This window comes from Mustela putorius, unplaced genomic scaffold (assembly GCF_011764305.1).
Source record: "Mustela putorius furo isolate JIRA1106 unplaced genomic scaffold, ASM1176430v1.1 tig00003834_pilon_pilon_pilon, whole genome shotgun sequence".
In the NCBI taxonomy this organism is placed as follows: domain Eukaryota; kingdom Metazoa; phylum Chordata; class Mammalia; order Carnivora; family Mustelidae; genus Mustela; species Mustela putorius.
Window position 1 is genome coordinate 37,716,784 of NW_025421987.1, and position 20,915 is coordinate 37,737,698.

The following is a 20,915-nucleotide window of genomic DNA, read 5'->3' on the forward strand; positions in this document are numbered from 1 at the left end:
GATGAAGATGTGAGCAACAGGAACTCTCATTCATTGCTAATGGGAATGCAGAATGGTACAGCCACTTTGGAAAGCATTTTGACAGTTTCTTACAAAACAGAACATCCTCCTACTATATGATCCAGCACTCATGTTCCTTAGTATTTGATCAAAACTGATCAAATAAACCACATATACCAAACTGGCCACTACACTGGGAAACCTAAAGTAAATGATCTGGTGTCTTTCAATGGTGAAGATTATAGAGCATATATTCTGAATCTTCTGAATCAGAATTTTTTAGTGCTAGGAGTTGGTAATCTGCAGTTTATCAAGTTGTTGAGGATGTTATTCAGTACCATAAGGCTTGAGAATCACTTTTCTGCTTCATATCCACACATTTCTTTTTTAGTACAAAAGCCAATACTAAATTGATTCCAAAGAAGTTTTAATAACTTTATTATTCATTACCTTATTATTAATGAAATAAACCATGTGAATAATACTGAAATAGGTTTATATGGGAAATACATATATAATTCTGACACCCTTTATTTAGAAGCAATAAAAACATAAGTGATTTGGAATTTTGGCAGCATGATACAAATTTAAGAATAAATCATTTGTAGAAGTGAAATCATTATCAACATTATCTTTACTATAAGACAGGCTAATAATATAACAATAGACAGAAAATTTTTTGTTGCTTAAATTTAAGAAAATTATGAAGGAACTGTTCAGCTGTGTGTTTTCATCTGATAAGGGCAGCTAAAGGTATCCTCCCATGCTTCCTGTTTCTATATTTAAGAATACCACAAACAGTTATTCTAATATATCTTTTGTATGTAGTTGCCTAAAAATGCAGCTTCGCTGAAAGAGCCTACCTAGATCCGTTGCTCAGAATTCCAGGTACTGTGCTATTATACTGGCTTGATAACAGTGACTCTAAAGAAACACCCACAATCCCAATTTAAGGGGCAAAATCCTTAAAAAAAATTTTTTTTATTAACATATAATGTATTATTAGCCCTAGGGGTACAGGTCTGCGAATCGTCAGGTTCACACTTCACAGCATTCACCATAGCATACATCTTCCTAAGGGGCAAAATCTTAATGTCAGTGTTGTTACAGAAGAAAAGCTCCACCACAAAATCCCAGTTTTATCTTTATGGGATAAAAAATATTATGGGATATCATACCCTCATTGCCATAATTTCAAACTTCTATTTTCATACATTTTCTTTAATGATCCATTTTCTCTAGTATTCTGAACATTTTAGGAAACTGAAATGGAATGTTAATTTTGTCGGTTTCTCTTTTTACTATTTCTATAAGTCACCTAGTCTTCCTTACACACACACACACACAGACACACATACACATACATTCATTTGTGCAGCAGCTCAACTATTTGTTCAAATGGATCCAACCTTTGCTGTCCACTTTGTATGAGGCGTACTGCCTTACTTAGTAGCAGCACGTGAGAATCCTAACAGCCTCAAGCTATTGAATAAAGTTGTCGATTATTTTTGAAATAATTAGACTCAAGTACTCTGGAAATTCAGACACTTTGAAAGCATCGCCTCTTGCTGTAGTCAAGTGACTGCAACTACAGTATTTTAAAATGAATTGTTATGAAGCCGTACAGATGTGCTTAATGAAAGGATGGTGACCTGTACTGACCAACTAAATATTCCAGACTTTTCTCTATTCCAATAACTATGCTTTTCATTTGCTATCAGGTCAACCGCAATGCAGTTTAAGCTACCAATCTGTACCTGCTGGATGATACTTATTTTCACCGATTTTTATGTTTACTTAGACACCCCCAAGGATATTAATTTAGCAGCATTATGTCACATTTATAAACATTAGTCTATGTGACCCAAACCCTGAGTCACAACTGTGGTTACAAATGAGCAACAAACACATTAATACTCCATTACTACCTATGTTTGCTTAGCAGTGTAACAGGGCAGATAAAACCTTCTGTCCGGGATGGGGAGCCTCTACACTACATTAGCTGGTGTGTTCCACATCTTCATTGCACCATTTCTTCTTTCCATTCTTTTCTTATAACAAGTCAAAAATGATTTCTTCTTTACATGTAAGAAACCCCAGTATGAGATGGACAGAGGAAAATTTCTCATCATGGAAGAATGACAAGGAATAATCATAATATTGTTGCTTTGTTGATGGTTAGTCAGTCAAACTGGGACATTCTTTCTTCGTCAAGAGAGTGTAGTGAACTAATCCAGATAACACAAATCTCTCTTGCTTACATGTATCTCTCATCCTCCAAAAAATATACTAACTTCATCCATTGGGTAAAATGTATCTAAGTTTAAATGTTCTGCTACCCTGCTATTCATAATACCATTCATTTTTGGAGGGAAGGCTTTTTGTGCTATTGTTCAGTGCTATGCTGTAAAAAAGTTCCCTTGTAATTTGGGGGGAGAAATTTTAGTCATTTGTCCTATGGACCCTGAAGACCCAAGCACCAACATGAACCTCCTTGAAGTGAAATTCTCAGGTCAAGGTATACTGTCTGATATTTTGTTGGGCTCAGAAAATGGCATTGATATGCTGATCATTCAGTGATCATTGGTTGGAGATCCAGATGGAATTTAACTCCTTACACATATGGCTGCATATTCTGTGGGTGCCTCTTTCGCATTCCTTGGTTGTCTTGGGTTTATTCCAGTGACAGAATGGTTCAGGGAGGCATAAACAATGCTCTGTTTGTTTTCCTCCAGACATGGGTTAGAATAAACTTCAGACTCTTCCTGGACCCTGAACCAGGGCTCATTATCATAAGTACTAGTCTCTGATGGCAGTGTTTGGGGATTTTGCCTGGTTCCCACTTCAGTTTGCTCACTCCTAAAGGGCTGAGGAATATCAACCTATAAGAAAAAAAAAAAGATTGTTTTAACTACTGCCTAAGGATGTGATAGTGCATACAATTAGCAAACTATGAGTATATGCTACATTGAGTCAATATACCAACAGAAATAATTTACTCTTCCTCACTTTTGCTGCTGACACTTACATCTTTAGCAGATTCTTACTTGATGAAAAATGAAAGGCTTAGGACCACTATTCCTCCTAAATAGTTATTTTGTGCTTTTTTTATTAGTCACTTTGGAAGTCACAGAACACTTCTAGCTATACAATAACATGACCTGGTAAAAATGAAGATGCCATTTTAATGCTAAAAGTTGCTCTTCCAATTTTTAAATACCAGTTTTGTCAGTCAATTTATGATCTTGATGTTTGGCCTAACTCCTTGAAGGTGTCAAGTCCATAGTCTTTGACAGTCTACCTGCCTTATCATGTCCTTTGTCGTTTCCATTTTATACGTGAAATAGTACATCTCCCATCCCTCCTTGTCAGAATTCTACCACAGGTGCATGTCAGGCTCTATCCCAAGAAGCTAAGCATTAGCTGCCAAGTATCTTGCTTCCCTCTGATGAGGTGGCTGCCTAGAAAATAACACTAAGGCCGAATGACTGAACGGAGCAAGAATCACTTTACCCTGCCCAGTCTCTTAGCTTAGCTGGAAAGTGTCCCAGCCTTCACTCTAAGGAACCTAGTGAAGACTCCAGAGAAGCACTGAAGAAGAAAACTGTCAGAACCTAATAAATAGCCATAAATCCTCAATATATCAACAAGATCCCTGTTGTGCTTTTAGAATATATATGTCTGTCAGCTCAATTACCTGGCTCTCTTTCCAAAAGATGGTTGGTTTTCATGGAAAACTTAATTAAAATGAATGAGGTTAAAGAAAACATGGTGGTCTGTGGCTTGCTGTACCCCATGGCATCTCAGCAAAGCGGATAGATGCCACAAGCTGGGACACCATACTGTGGTCGATAGAGATGACAAACACCAAGGCAACTATCCTACTCTCTATATGTATGGCATTTTACAGTTCACAAAGGGCTTTTAAAAAGGCATAGCTGAGTGTTTTTTAGTATTCAAGTACATTTACCCTCCAGGGACCATTGTGAAATAAAATGAGAACCTTGGCTTTTATATGTACCTGCCATGTTCTAAGCAGTTCCTTTCTCTACTTGATTTCTATTCCACTGGTTCCAATCCATGTCCCTTCCTAAGAAATCCATGTCCCTTCCTAAGAAAGTGACACCACTTTATTTTCTTAAATGTTGGACAACTCAAATGACACAAAGCTCTGAATTCCTATGAAAGATACAGACATCTTAATACAAAATTCCCAAATAATAACACACACACACGCAATCCCTTTTGAATTCAACTTCAGATCATATATAATTTGTCCAGCCTACACAGGAAGAAATATGACTACATTTTAACCAACCTAGCCTTAACTTAAACTATCTAGATTATCATTGTAAACTGTTTCATAGATCTCAGTCCTCATTGTAACAGAATGTGGTTCATTGGTATTCACTATAGGAAGAAAACATTTAAGTACATTTTCCTACTTGAAGAAACAAAACCTTAGCACCCAACACAATGTTGTTTACTGCCACTTATGAAAAACTTAGTATGAGTTTACAAAGTTGAATGCATTTGGCTTGATTTAAAAGTGGGCAACCTGGTGGGGGATGCGAAGTATCATTTAGTATTATAGGTAAAATTTTGGCTATATCTGCCTTTGGCATTTCTGGAACTTTTGAGAGGTTTACTACATCTTTACCTCTACCCTTCCACCCTGAAACGTGCATATGCACACACAAGTTCCTTTGTAGTACCTCATTTGTGACTATTTGCTTTTAACTAAAAAACATCATAAAATGTTTTCAGAAATGTATTGCCTCATCTTGATTTTTGGGTTTTTTGTTTTTGAGTTCCAATATTTACACAACATTGAACCCCAAAGAAAAACCCAAGTTTATATTTCAAGAACTTGTGGGAAAATTTGGCCCTGCCTCCAGAATGCCCTAGGCTTTGTCTGGAGGTCTCTTCCTTGATGAGCCCACACACATTATGGAAGATGTTTGCATAAGTAGTAACTTTTCCAGTTGGCCTTCTCTATCTGCTGGTGATCTAGGAAGAAATCACACAGTGTTTTATGAGATAATTTATGGTTCATTCTTTCATTAACTCTCAACTCCCTTCCAGAAAGACTTTAAGGTATTTTTTGTGAGAATAAATGAATAGCCTGAAGTTACATAACAGGGCAAGAGCAGAGTCAAGTTATATAATCCAGTCTCTGACTTTTCTACTTCAGGTCTATACTGCCACTCATGCTCTTCCAAAGGCCACTTATTATAAGTCTTGTTAATCCTGAAGAATCTTTGCTGCAATTGGATGTAAATGTAAAATAAACACTTACTTTTTTAAGCAAGTCAAGATATAGAGAGAATATTTAGACAGTTCCTGGCATAGGGTGAGTGTTTCGTAGCCTTACCCAATTTAAAATAATATATTAAGATGAACATGGTTAACAGACTGCATTTGCTTTAACAGATACATAGGACATACCAGGTTAACTTCCCTTCTTGCTGTATCAGAAGACTTCTTTTGTTCTGCTGAAATTCAGAAAGAAAAATGAGAAAACAAGAAGAGAAAAAGAACAACACAAAATTCTTCCCCAATTCCCTGTAAGTTGAGGTTGTGGGAAGAATATGGGTTCTGGAATCTGATTGGCTGGTTGAAATTCAGTGTCTAGGGCAGAGGTAGGCTGCCTCCCCACCCATGTCATGAACTTGCATGCCAGTGGCAGTGTTAACTCCTAGTTTTGGCTTGTTTGTTTGCTGGCAGGTACACCTCAGTTTGTGAGCATTCATGCTGCTCACTTTTTTACTGGTTCTTTACTTCTTACTCCAGAGAGCCCTCTGGCATATCCAAGAGGAAGGGGCAGGATCAAGTACCTTACTTTCAACACTCTGGAAATCTTTGTTCTGTGGATATCCGGTACTCGATGTCAGACACACTGCTGTCCTCTCACTTACAGAGGCCAGGATCTCCTATGGCCCAGTTCACTCCAGATATCGTAGGTCAAAGGATTTATCCCTGCCTCTTTTTCTAAAGTTTTCTAAAGCAGCCTTAAGAAAGATGGTAAAAGCTGGGGAGGGACCATGGAAAGAAACTTGGAGTTACAGAAGTGAAGTTGGGGTTACAGAGGATTCCCGCAGTATTCTGGGAAGGGTCTGGGCTCCGGAAGTCCTTACCACAAAAGACCAGAAGTTTTTTTTTTTTTTTTTTCCCAGACAAAGCTTTCTCTGTGGCAGAAACAAGGGATGCTCTGTCTAACTTCATTTCTATAGCTATACTGTGGCTGCCAGTGTGGCAAACGGTGGGAGGAGATGGCAAAGGGGGAACCGTAAAGACAGAGAGAGAGAGCGCTGGGGTGTTTCAGATTAGAGTTACATTAGAATTCTCCACACATCTCTCTCTCACTGTGATTGACTGTCTGCTCATGACTCTGAGGGAATTCTTAGAAAAGCAGGAAGGAATTGCTTCTAAGATGTCACATCTCTCCCATCCTCTCCAAACCCAGATTTTTCAAATGCTTTATTTTTGGGTGACAGTTTAGTTCAGGCGTGTGTTTTTGATGGCATCAGAAAGTGCAGACATAGGAGTTTCCTTTGGGGCTATTTAATCTTCATTTAGACAAGGGTGTGTGTGATTGGCATGACATGGTACGGCTGTGAAAAAGAGAATGAGACTAATTCAAATCAGACATTTGACCTGAGAGATTATTTCAACCTCCCTTTCGATACCTTTAAAGCTCAGAAGAGCAGCTTGTCACATAAATTTAAGATTGACACAAATAGAATGGGTAAGTCCCAGCCATGTGCCCTCCTTTTCACAATCTCTGCCTGGAGCACGGTGCTGGTGTGACTGTGCCTCACCATGACTGGACAGGACCTGAATTAATCCATCTGTCTTTTTGGTGGAAGGATGAGTTGTCCCCGAGGAAATCATTATCCATGGCTCTTTGTAGAATATTGGGAAAGAAAACAACAGGAACCAACTAAAAATTAATCAGCTCTAATAACTGAACCCCAAATGTGTGGCACATAGCAGCAGATGGAAGATGGAACCCACCTTGGTGCCTTCGAAGGCAGCAGAATAGGTAGAAACAGATAATAAGCAGAATCAATGCTCCTAAAGGAAGCAGACTATAAAGCATCCATTGTCTTTCATCTGTCACTTGTGCAGAGGGTGGTCCTGAGGCACTGGTTGTATCTGAAATGTGAGTCAATGCTAAAGACAGTTAGGAAATTGGAGGTATAGTAAGATCAGTAACACCTTCTGCACCATTACAACTTAAATGAAGGAGATTTCCAGCTGATGTTTCTCTTTCTCTTCTGGAAGCCTTCCCCAAGAACTCTGTGCCTCAATGTTCTCACCCACCTCTTGCTTTGTTGATGAGCTTATGTGGGTGGTTCTGGGTTATAATTCAACTTTTGTAAGAATTTTTTATTCTTCTAGGGTTAATCCCCTCTAAAACAATACCCATAACAGCTCTCAGTGAGTATTTCACCAAGCTTTTTCCTTGACACTGTCTTACCTAACTTTCACACTCAGCCCTGAAGGAAAGTAAGGAAGCCATTATTTTTATCCAGTTTCATGCCTTGATAAAGGTTTTATTGTTCCAAGACTTGCCCAAGGTCAGATAGCTAGTGAGTTGCCTTGGGACTCAAGCCAACATGTTTTTCCATACTAAATTCCAATTCCATTAACACAAAGGCTTTTTGTTGTCTCATAACTCTTTGGGATCTCCAAATACTAAGTACTTTCCTTATCTCAAGATACCTTTGTTATCACCAAATACACTTTGTTGGGCCTATAGCCAGTGCTCATTGCTATGACCCATGTTGACATGCATTAAGTTTCTGTTTGACTGGGGTAGATTGATTGCAACTCACTGACGAGTCATGAAACAATTTAATAGATCACAAACAGCCTTAGAAACATGAATTGCGGCAGAACAAAAAAATATCAGAAGGCAACATACATCATTAACGTTGTATATATGTTAAATTTTTTATGCAGGAAATTTTTATTTCTAAATATATTAACATCATTATCTGCTTGCTTCTGCATGCGCTTGGTTTGAGGTAAAGGTGGACAGGAAATACAGAGGCTGTGCAAATAGTGGTTAGGTAATTCAGACTGGTAACAAATGCCACTGTTTATGCTGCAGCTGCTGCTTGGGTTAGGACAGCAGCCAAGTCATTACCAATGATGATAGACACAGCTGTCTGGGGGAAGGGTGTAGATAGAAAGAGGGAGGAAAGTTCCCACATAGATAACTAATAACAAACAGATCCATTCAGTTAGGCGAATCCAACTTATTATTTCTCCGACCACCTAATAATCTAATTTCCTTAATTTTATTGGACTTGTTTGATACTTACTTATCAGAGGGTATTCGGAATTATTTCTAGTCCATTCTGAAATAGAAAATCAAGATAAACAAGTGAAATTGGTTGTAAAAACAACACTCAGTTGTGTCCAAAATCAGAACTAATCTCCTAGAGGACTCCTGCATTTGCACTAACAGAATCCAGTAACTCAGCTTAAAGGAATTTTCACAATTTGCAAATCGGCACCTCAAGATCATGGACACAAAATAAGTCTCTGGGTTTATTTTGAGGCTTGAAGTAAGACTGTAAATCCAACACAAACTTTGTCTGTCTGCTTTGATTCCCTCTTCCCCATTAAGTAGAAGGATAGAATACAGCCTGTAAGACCGCTTCCAGCTTAGAAAAACAAGATGTTCATTCAGCCGGTGCTCCAAGTTGAGTGTGGAGACTCATATGGGAAGGTTGCTTCTGATGACATTCTGACTATCATTCTGAAACAGATGGTGCCTCCCAGTTCCTGCCCACTGATACCACCCCCACTTCTCTACTGAGAAGATGACTGCCTGCCCTTGTGAAGTTCCTAATCAGGGATTGACCAAGGGCACATTGAGGAGATTGGAGTTACAGGTCAATGTACATTCTAGTGACTGTTTCTCAGCTCTGTCAACTTTTCTCTTGGAGCTTTGATTTGCAAAGCATTTTTCTTCATTCTGGGAAAATACTGCTTTCCCAATAGCATCCAAGCCCTGACTGAGCTGACAGTCTGTTTGTACATGAACCAATTCTTTTTTTCTTTTTTCTTTTTCCCCCATGGGCCAACTTTTAACTTGAACATAAAAAGAAAAAGAGAGTCAGGTACAGAAACAAGAAAATTCCCAATAGCCCCTAAAAATAAAATCTCAAGGGGAGAAAATGAAATTTTTTTTATCATGCCTCTACATTATTTTTAAGAAAAGCATCATCCTTAAATATAATTTCAGAGTATATTTTTCTCTGTCAGTACTCAATTCACTGAGTATTCCCAGGTAAAGAAGGAAAAGGAATTTTTCTTTGACTCTTTCCTTCATGAAAGGAAAATACATACCCAGTTCAAAGCTAATTCTGAAATAATTCATTTGGCTTTTGTGAAGGAAGCAAGGATGACCCAGAAAGACATGACACAGTTTCTGCTTCCCAGGACCTTTTAATTCTTCATGGGATAAAGAACATTTCCACACATTAAACTACAGTACAAGGAAATGTCTGGTAAATGAGAAGCACAGAGCTTAAATGGCATGGAATATGCTAGAAAAGAGAAATTGCTTCTCCTAGGATGAACCCTGGAAGGCTTCATTAAGAAGTGGGAAATTGGCAAGTTGGGTTTGGCAGGAAGGGCAGAATTGTGGTAAATGGAAGCAGATGAATGGGTGCCCTGTGAATGGTGAGAAGAGCATGGTGAAGACATGTGATGGTAGATAGGGCTGTTGGGCTGGAGCAGAGACTCAAAGTGGAGTCCAGAAGCAATCCAGAAAGGCAGGTGGGGATGGACTGTAGTAGGGCTTGAATGCTGGGAGCCAAATTTGAAAGCACTAAGGATGCTCTGCCAAAGACTCGATAGAGGAGTGGCATGATGGAAGAAATTTATTACGCAATTAAGTGTATTGGGAAGATATTTGCCTGAAATGGACCAAAATAGGAAGCACTAAAGACACGGACTCCATGAGGCTGACTGGAATATTTGTGAGGAAGATAATGAAGGTTAGAGATACACATGAAGCTATAGGAGGGAGGCAATCCCAGACAGAAGGATGCTGACAGAGAAGAGAAGACCGCCAAAATGAAGTCCTGGGGAATTCCCTTGGTCAGGAGCATTAATTCATAAAGTGATAAGAAAGGTAGGAGTGTGTGAAATTAGGGCAACAGAAATCTCCAAAGGGAAAATTAAAAGGCCCTTCAAAGTTTTCCCTCTCACCACTTCATCTTTATCTCTCATCTCCAGTATGATCCTAACAAGTACATCCTCCCAAAGCAATGGGATCGACCGAGAAGTTGTCTCTTTTGCTTTGCTTCTCTGCAGCTCCCTCCTTCCCAAGGGGAGAGACCGTAGATCCTAATTTTAGCCCCAGCTTGATTCCTAGAATATGGGACCTTTATGCACTTTACAAACTGTGCAACCATCTGTAGTGGCTGTGAATGATCCCAATATGGGACAGAAGAGACACAGTAATATCCCTGGGATGCTTCCATGTCAGAAGTCGTTATTGGCTTGCCCCTGACACTGGTTAAATTCCTCCCTGTTGTATGGAAGGGAATTGATTCCTATGAAGGAAAAGAGAATTACACAAGAAAGCACCTTTTACAAAGAATGTGAACTCGATGCCACTTCATTTAATTTTATTATACATTATATTAACATACATCATATAAATAATCTAATAGCATTCAATTATTGTGTATTTTGTCATATAATTAATATCCTGGGAGTAAAGTTTTGTAAGCTTGGCTTATTTTTATCATCTATTTTGCCAGTTAAAAATTGGTACTTCTTTAAAAATTCAATATCTCATTATGTGAATTAATAGTGAAAATTTCTCCAGAAAGCATTCTTTCCATAATCTTCAGTATAAGCTTCTCCTGATTGTTAAAGGCAATCGTTTCACTTTGTACAGATTATGTCATTTAATTCATCTAGGAATTATAAAAAAAGATTTATTGAACGCCTACCATGTGTTATACGCTATGTTTGTAGAGAAGCAAAGATGTTTAAGACACAGCTTCCATTCCAAAGAGGTTTATAAGCCTGTGCATGGATAGTGGCTGGCAATTAGCATTGCCTTTGACCCACATTAGCAAAAGCAGAGTCTCTAACTCTGCCACGAATCCCTTCTACACTTTACTGTGCATTCTCTTACTGGGCTACTTTCAGAAGTCTTAAATAATTTATAGGATTTTAAAGAGATTTAAATGGATTCCTTCACTGGGCTACTTTAAGGGAGTTAAAAGACTGACTCCAAAGTGTGCATATAAAATAATAAATTAAATTTTTAAAAACACAGTGTATGCATTCAAGTGAACGGTGTCCACTGAAGAAGTAACTGCCTATGTCTGCATATAGATTCTGTGCACAAAAGCTCTTTGAAATTTCTTTTTTTGCAATAATCTTCAAGGTCAGTTTATGGGCCACAAAACAAGCTCCATTTCACAGATGTTATCTGTGTTACACTAGGTGTAAGTGATAAATCACTAAATTCTATTCCTGAAACTAATACTACACTATATGGTAACTAACTTGAATTTAAATAAAATATTGGAAGGAAAAAGAAGTCAATTGGCCAAAGATGTATGTATTTATTCTGGACTCTTAATTCTTTCCTACTGATCTGTATATTTATCTTATGCCAGTACTACACTGTTTTGATTATTGTAGTTTTGTAGCAAATCTTTAAACTAAGGAGTGTTAGTCCTCCAACTTTGGTCTTCTTTTGCAAGGTTTTTGTTTTGTTTTGGCTATTTGGGTCATTGCAACTGTACATGAATTTTAGGGTCAGCTTTTTCATCTATGCAAAAAAAAAAAAAAAAGGTTGGGATTTTGATGGGAATTATATTGAACCTGTAGATTATTCTGGGAAATATTGCTATCTTAACAATTTTAAGTCTTCCAATGTGAATGGCATGTATTTTTCCATTTATTTACATCTTCTTTAATTTCTTTCAGCCATGTTTTGTTCAGTGTATAAGTGTTTAGCCTCCCAGGTAAATTTATTTTTTTCTTTTTGAGACTACCATAAATAGAATTTATTTATTTATTTATTTATTTATTTATATAATTTTTTATTTTTTATAAACATATATTTTTATCCCCAGGGGTACAGGTCTGTGAATCACCAGGTTTACACACTTCACAGCACTCACCAAAGCACACGCCCTCCCCAATGTCCATAATCCCACCCCCTTCTCCCAAACCCCCTCCCCCCAGCAACCCTCAGTTTGTTTTGTGAGATTAAGAGTCACTTATGGTTTGTCTCCCTCCCAATCCCATCTTGTTTCATTGATTCTTCTCCTACCCACTTAAGCCCCCATGTTGCATCACCACTTCCTCATATCAGGGAGATCATATGATAGTTGTCTTTTTCATTTTTTTTAATTTCCTTTCAGATTATTCATTGCTTGTGTTTAGAGAAACCACTGTTTTTTTTAACTGATCATACAACCTTGTTGAATTCGTCTATTAACTCTAGCATCTTTTGTGGATTTTAAAGGATTTTCTATATATAAAATCATGTCATCTGTGAATAGTGATAGTTTCATTTCTTCCTTTCCAATTTGGATGCTTTTTATTTCTTTTTTCTTGCCCAAGTGTTCTGGCTAGTACTTCTAGTTCAGTGTTGAATAGAAGTGGCAAAAGCAGACAGCCTCCCCTTCTTCCTGTTCTTTTTTTTTTTTTTTTTGATTTTATTTATTTATTTGACAGAGATCACAAGTAGGCAGAGAGGCAGGTAGAGAGAGCGAGAGGGAAGTAGGCTCCCTGCTGAGCAGAGAGCCCAATCTGGGGTTCGATCCCAGGACCCTGGGATCATAACCTGAGCTGAAGGCAGAGGCTTTAACCCACTGAGCCACCCAGGAACCCCCTTTTTTGAAGATTTTTTTTCTTTATTTATTTGAGATAGAGAGAGAGAGAGCAAGGATAAGCAGAGGAAACGGCAGAGGGAGAGGGAGAAGCAGGCTTCTTGCTGTACAGGAAGCCAATGTGGGGCTGGTTATGGGGCTGGATGTGGGGCTTGATCCCAGGACCCTGGGACCCATGACAAGAGCCAAAGGCAGACATTTGATCAGCTGAGTTACCCAGGCATTCCTCCTCTTCCTGTTCTGAGGAAAAGCTTTTAGTCTTTTACCATGGAGTATGATGTGGAATTTTCATAAATTAAACATATTCATTTATTTTCCTCTACTCTTCTCTGTTTGCTTTCCATGTTTTTTTCAGTTTGGTTTTGCCCAACTTAACCTCAACCTGTTCTCCCAATTTCTGAACCTATTGAGGGCCTCTGGGAGAGTGGGGAGGGAGCTAAAGCTATGAACATCCTCAAAACTCATCAGGGAGTCAGGTTTATTTGTGTGCAGTTTCTTCTCTGTGAAAACTATGAATTATTAACAAATGTATAATTGTCTGAGCACCACAAATGTAACTTCAAAGGTTTATTATCAATAAAAGGACTGGTAAATGGAAGAAAAAATAAAAGATAAAGAGGATAAAGGATAGAGAGCTGTCTACTACAATCAGTATTCACTTGTAATTTTTTCCATATTTCAGTGACCTACTTTGGATTTATCAAACAAATGGTATACCCCCTAAAGGCAAGAACAATAACTTTTATTATATATTTTTTTCTATTTTTCTCTTCCTCATCCCAAAATTACATACACACTTGCTCACACAGATGACAATCTGAGGAGTGTGTCAACTCTCCGATTTATATGACTTCAGTTACTAACATAAATGCTTCAGAATCTGGGTCCTCCTTTTCCTTAAAACATGATTAAAAAAATATGAGATAGTCTTTTTGTATTTTTATGAGACAGTCTTGATGTGTAGAACCTACCTGTCACATTAATGGTAATTGAATGGCTTTCAACAAGTCCAGATGAAAGATTCGCAGAACAGCGGTATGACCCATTATCATCAGGCAGCACACGATTAAAATGCAGAATAAAAGCTGAAATATTCTCCTTTTTGTCCCAACTTGTGTATGTATGATGTTTATTCCTAAAAGATAAACAGCTTTTTCCTTCGAGTTTGCACCAGATTACGTCAGGTCTGTTAGTACAGTATTTCACAGGGCATTTCAGATCAAATGATTTCCCTGCTGAGACAGTGTATATGGAATGTCTCTTTACATGCAGTTGTTCTTTACATGATTTTTCACCTGAAAGATGAAAACAAAATTAAAATCAAATATGTTCTAGAAAGACCAGATATCTGCCATTCAACAGTTCCTGCCAAAGATTTTATAATTTTATAATTTTCCCAAATAATGTGTTTTTTTTTTAAAGATTGTATTTATTTATTTGACAGAGAGATTGAGAGAGAGAGAGAGAGCACATAAACAGGGGGAGAGGCAGAGGAAGAGGGAGAAGCAGACTCCCACCAAGCAGGGTACCCAATGTGGAGCTTGATCTCAGGACCCTGGGATCATGACCTAAGCTGAAGGCAGACACTTCACCAACTGAGCCACCCAGGTGCCCCCCCCCCCACCGCCCATAACATTTTTCAATGTATTAACCCTTACTGGCAGAGTGTGTGGTACATAGTAGGCACATAATAAGTATTTGCTGAAAAAAAATTCCTCAATTGTTAATCCCCTCAATTACCAAAACATTACTGACATTTTTAATTTTATAAAATGTTATTTTATTTTATTATTTTGTAGCTACTCCAATGGTAGCAAATAATAATAACAGTGTCTGGTCAATAATTTACTATATTCCAGAGGCTGTTCAAAACACATTAATAGGGACGGTTGGGTGGCTTAGTCGGTTAAGCGTCTGCCTTCAGCCTGGGTCATGATCCTGGGATCCTGAGATCCAGCTCCACTTCGGGCTCCTTGCTTAGCAGGGAGGCTGCTTCTCCCTCTCTCTGCCTCCTCCATACTATCGCTCTCACTATCTCTCTTTCTCAAATAAATAAATAAAATCTTTTAAAACCCACTAAATATTTTGACTCATTTAATTTTTACAACAAAATATATATTATTATGACAGCTATTTTTCAGAAGTAGTAAAATATTTGCCTAAAGTTATATGCTAATAATTAGGGGAATCAAGACTCAAATTCATACTAGGGGTCCATTGCTCTCTAATTCATTACCCATTTCTCTGTTATTGTTTCTTGAGAAGTAATAACACTTTCTATTACTAGCTCTGATATATTCCAATAAGTGGGAGAGAGGAACTTTTGCAGACAACTATTTCCCTATTATATTTGGTATAAAATAATTTTATTACTTTTTTTTCAGGGGCTTTAGTGCTGCCCTGCAAATTTTTTCCTTGACTTTTCCTATGTATGACACACGCAACTCAAGATCATTATTGAAAGATAGGATGTTTTGACATAATATAAGTGTTTTGTCTTCCAAAGGGGAAGAAGGAACAGTGATGCACCTCTTTTGGAAGTTCTGCCTTTTGGCCTAACAAGGCCTAACAAGAAGTTACCTCCCTTTGTTTTGGTGGGGAGAGCTTTTTCCTAGAAACAGATTTTCTGTTATCTTTTATAAACCTTCTGTTAGTAATTGTCAGTTGCGTATAAATCTGCAGCCAAGAAAAAAGAACTTTTAAAATTATCTATTACTACTGAATAAGTTCTGTAACTCTTCACTTACCATGAAAGTATTTACCTGGAAACATCAATATCTAGGATGTAACTGAGAACCAAGATACATGAGGAAGTATTCCCTAAACCAGCAAAATAGATAACGCAAGAACCCAAACTCATCTCACTTTATACATAATCCTTATAATTCCCTTATTATTTCCTAATTAGGTTAGAGGGTATAATTGTGTTATATAATACAGAATAATAACTATACTCATAACGAGAAGACTGAGTCAACAGCAAAACTTATTACATATATTCAGCTTAAAATATTCATTTTTTGAAACAAAGAAGAGTTCAACCCATTTTAAAAAGAATTTCTTCAAAAATGGTCACGTCAAAAAGCATTTTGGCTTCTAAAGGAGCAAACTTTGGTTACTTAGAATGTATATTTATGTGGAAGTATTCACTCTTGGATAATGGTTGGATTATATTGTCCCTTTGGAGACTCATGCACATGAGCAAGAAAAAATGGCACCAACTGGGGCGCCTGGGTGGCTCAGTGGGTTAATCCACTGCCTTCAGCTCAGGTCATGATCTCAGTGTCCTGGGATCGAGTCCCGCATCAGGCTCTCTGCTCAGCAGGGAGCTTGCTTCCCCCCCTCTCTCTGCTTGACTTTCTGTCTACTTGTGATCTCTCTCTGTCAAATAAATAAATAAAATCTTAAAAAAAAAAGTTCACCTTTAAAAAAAATGGCACCAACTTATGACAACCACTCAATTTTTTTGTGTCAGTTACATTATGAGTGTATATAAATCATAGAATATTCTACTACTGATCCCTGTGCTGGGAAAACAAAATAACTACAATTAGCCAGATTCCTTTTAGTTAAGAATGTGATAGTGGTTCATACCTTTTTATTTTTCCATTAGAGCTAAGTCTTGAGAGTGTTTTCTCTTTAAGTTCCTTTCCCTACGTCTTTATGGGTTTTTTTTTTTTTTTCTTGGCTTTGTCTTTCTCCGTTTTGAACTACCCTCCCAGCCACATATCCAATATATCCTCTTCATTAATTTCTTTCACTCATCTCCAAGTGTCCTTCTGGACAGAAGTACTGTCTCACATCAGCATGACTGAAAGGATAGCTTAAACTAGCGTGTAAAGGACAAAGCAGGCTAAGGGCAACTCGGATGTTGAGGTGGAGGACAACTTTTGGCCCTGCCTTACCTTACACATACTCAGCTCAACTTAGCTGAATGTTCCACTTTGTATATTCTCATTTTTAGCAATTTCCTAACCTCCAAAAAAACCTGCCAGTATAATTTCTGCTCACATCTCATCAACCTCTGCTGCGTTTCCAGGAACCAGATTGAGAACTGTGGAGAACTTTCAGAAACTTTGGAATATTCATATATTTATAAATGCATTGAAACCTCAAACATGATCATTTTAAGGCTTACTAGACTTACTAATTCAGTTGCTTCCAAAAATTCAAAATAAAAATGAAAGCAAACTAAAAGCCAAGTTATAAGGATGAAGTTTTCAAAAACTTGAAGAGAAAGGGTAAGGTAATTTACCAACAGGAAGTGCCTAAGAATATAACACCTGGATGTGGTTAGACTTGCAACAAGAAAGCAAAGAAGCCAGAGGCAGAGAAGCCAAGTGAAACTCACATTTCCAGAACTCCATTCCTCCTCCCCCTGAAGTTAATGGACTGCCTCAGCCTCCTAACTTCCCTTTTCATGTACCTGGATCTGGATAAGTCAGTCAGAGTTGTTTTGTTTTGTTTTTTTAAGATTTCATTTATTTATTTGACAGACAGACATCACAAGTAGGCAGAGAGGCAGGCAGAGAGAGAGAGAGGAGGAAGCAGGCTCCGTGCTGAGCAGAGAGCACCGCAGGACCCTGGGATCATGACCCGAGCCGAAGGCAGAGGCTTTAAACCAATGAGCCACCCAAGTGCCCCAGTCAGTCAGAGTTTATGGAGCCTAGAACTCAGTGCCAACACTGTGGAAAACAATGAGATATTTGTAGAAAAGGCCTTCCTGCCCTCAAGGAGCTTAGCATTTAATTGATGAGAGGAGATTAATTTACATAGGCACTTGCTCAGAATAAATTTATCTAAATTTATCTACCATGCTTTTTATCTTCAAATATATCTGAGCTGAAACCAGGGCTCAAAGGGACCCTGTATGTCCTTGTATGTTAGTTGTTAGGGGGTATAGAAGTAAATAAGACAAGGTGCCTTCCTTCAAGGGGTTTGCCTTCTAATGGGAAATAAAGATGTTTAACAGATGGGAGAATGAAATAACACTATAAAGAGGTGCAAAGTTTGCTTGGGTGTGCAGAGGATTAATCTCAGCTGGGACTATTGTTACGAAGCTTAATGAACTGTAGTGAATTAGTAACCTTTTGATAACCAGAGCCCTGAAAGGGAGAGGGGAGGTATTTTAGGACTGAAGACAGGGAAGGGCAAAGACAAAGAAGCCAGGAATCTCATGGCAGATTCAGGGAATGGATACATACTTGGATCATGGGTTGCTCACATAGTGACCCGGAGACCACAGGTTGGTTCAGAATAAATGAAGCAAGCATTAGTTGGGCCGTGTTTAAACTCCACTTACTCACCATGAGAAAATACAGAGCCTGATACTTTTGAGATATTTATAAAAGTCACATAAATACCTAAAAACTAGAATAACCATTCAAACATAGTTGCTCGGATACTCTCAAATACTAATATATTGGTGATGTTGAGATAGCCACATGGTCTCACTGGACCTCAATTTCTGTAAAACAGGATGAAAACAGGAAAATTCTCACCATACTCGCCTACACAAATGCATCTGCAGCTTCAGCGCCCTCACTGTGTGACCGACAGGTTAAAACCAGCTCTAGGTCTGTGTTGCCTTTCCATTTAGCCACTGAGCTGTTACCCAGTGCTAGTAGCACAAGTGAATATCCCTTCGAGTCCCAGCCTGTGTGGCTATGTGCGTGGGGAGAGGACAGAGCAGGGGTAGGAGAGGAGGAGAGCCAGCTGATGGTCCTGACCCCATCACTGACTCCCAGTGGTGTTATGAAAACGTCGCCGGGGTTCCTGCATATTCTTATCAGCAAGATGAAGATCACTGGCTGTTACATTGGCTGATACAGGGAATTTTCTTGAATGAAGGAATGAATGGATGAATGCAGACTTGCCAACAAGCGTTGAAAACCATGAAGAGGACTCGCTCTTTGTTCGAAGAGGGTATTAACGTGTCCCATCTTCCTGAAACTCAAATGTATGTTTGTAACGCAGGAATGCTACACGGAGCTGAATGGCACAAATCTAAGTTTCCATCAGACAGCCATGTTGACCGTTTGCTCCTGGTCCTGAATTTTGTATGACTATTTCACGATATTCAGGAAATCAAAAGCTGTCCCCGAGGTGTTTGTCTTGTCAAAAAAGCATTTTCTGAAGAGAGGTGAGGAACACAATTGCTTTTAGATGGAATGTATCAGCCAATGGTAGTTGTTCCTGTTGTTATTCTCAAACATTCACAGCTAATGGTGGGGAATTTTCAATGCCAAAAATAATTCAAATACACATGCAGTAAAAGGATGGCTTTTGTATGATGAAGTATCCCTTTTTAAGTCACTAGAGGTTTTAGGAGACGTAAGAGTTTTTTTGTTTTGTTTTGTTTTTTAAGATTTATTTATTTGAGAGGGAGAGAGATCTTGAGAAGGGTGTGGGGCAGAGGGAGAAGCAGACTACCTGCTGAGCAGGGAGCCCGATGTAGGGCTCAATCCTGGGACTCCAGGATCATAATCTGAGCTGAAAACAGACCCTTAACTGACTGAGTCATCCAGGTGCCCTGGAAGACTTACATTTAAAAAAAATCTTTATGAAAGCCATGGCTTTCACAACACACATATTCCACACACATTCCATGACCAGGGCATATCTAGCATTATATGATGCCCAGAGTGCACCATTTCTAACAACCTCCTCCTTCATATGGAAAAATGTTTTCAGAGATCATGAGTGGAAACGAACAATACAATGGACAGAAAAGAAATACAGACAGTGAATATTTCCTTTCATTGAACTTCATACATAAAACCATGGAGGTTAAAAAGTATTTTTAAATTATGAGAATCAAAAAAGGAAAAATGCACCAAATTGTCTATTTAATAGTTTTGTAACTATTTAAACAGTGTGAACTTTGATCTTTTAGTTACAGTCTGATATAGTAGTCTACATAAATAATTTTCCAGTAGCTAATAAAGAAATTTTATTAAAACTGAAATTCTACAAAAGATACAAGTTAGGCAATTACTAAATTGTACCACGAATGTGAAGTTTTATTTGACTCATTCTTTAATTTTAAAACAACACTTTAAAGAGAACACATTTCAGCTGTATATATATTATTTGATAAAACGTGAAGCTTTAAACTTCAAAACTAAAGTTTATACCTGAAAACAAACTACACGGTACAGTTTGTACGATTTCACTTTTCAATTTTAAATAAATAAATATCCAAAGTGGTTGCACAGAAAGCAATGAAATGGCTCACATTCTGTTTCTTTGGCTCCAGAGTCCCTGTGGTATTGTTATTTATTTAAAATCTACTGTTGAAATGAAGGAATACATAGGGGCATAGGGATCAGAGACAAAACAGCCTGGAGCAAGTGCAGGTGATGCTGGACATTATAAATTAACATGTGGAATGAACACATGAATCTGTGTGCATGCCCAGAGCCAGTTCTGTAACTGGAAGTTCTCTGAGTTAGCTTTCGTGTAGAATACAATGTTCTTCAAGGGGGAAGTACTAAAAATGTGCTAATTGGAAACGTACATACATATCATTAAAACTCAAGAGTACCTATAGTAATTATTTAGAATTTAGACCAAAAATATTTTTGAGGGGATATTATTATTATATTATTACATATAATATAATAATACTATTATTATATTATCACTGATATTTTTCAGAATTCTTAGTACATGGTGATAATTAAAAGTAGCTTTATTTGTTTTAAAATTCTGTAGTGATAATATACCCCCTTCTTGCCCAGACCTGGAGGCGTGGACATCGCCCTATGACTACTTAGTAATGTGACAGTTTCTAGTGCAAGGGGAATGGTCTTCAATTTTCCTTTCAGTTTTTTTTTTTTTTTTTTTTTTTTTTTTTTTAAATCCTGAACAAGATACAATCCCTCAGAGCTTTCAGATTCCCAAGAGAAAGAGAGCCCTCTGGCTGGGTCAGTTAGGAAATGCTCCAAAGAGGAAGCCCAAACCCACCCTGGGGCAAATCTTGTACACTTTCTATTATTACAGTATGATACCATCACCTACCTATGA

General features: G+C 37.9%; 1 protein-coding gene across 6 annotated transcripts in view; it reads right to left on the reverse strand.

The window, feature by feature from the left end:
- Positions 1-965: 965 nt before the first annotated feature.
- BTLA (B and T lymphocyte associated) overlaps positions 966-20,915 on the reverse strand; it is a 29,432-nt gene continuing 9,482 nt past the window's right edge. The window contains exons 2-7 of one of the 6 annotated variants that reach the window (XM_045088375.1): positions 13,859-14,182; positions 8,334-8,369; positions 7,018-7,176; positions 6,822-6,905; positions 5,449-5,492; positions 966-2,882 (exon numbers count right to left, since the gene is read on the reverse strand). In XM_045088375.1, the coding sequence (XP_044944310.1) occupies positions 2,607-2,882; positions 5,449-5,492; positions 6,822-6,905; positions 7,018-7,176; positions 8,334-8,369; positions 13,859-14,182 (923 nt within the window). In that variant the 3' untranslated portion in view covers positions 966-2,606. Of the gene's footprint in view, positions 2,883-5,448; positions 5,496-6,821; positions 6,906-7,017; positions 7,177-8,333; positions 8,370-13,858; positions 14,183-20,915 lie in introns of all 6 variants that reach the window. The other 5 variants (XM_013060938.2, XM_004761456.3, XM_013060940.2 and 2 more) reach the window with 5 other exon arrangements.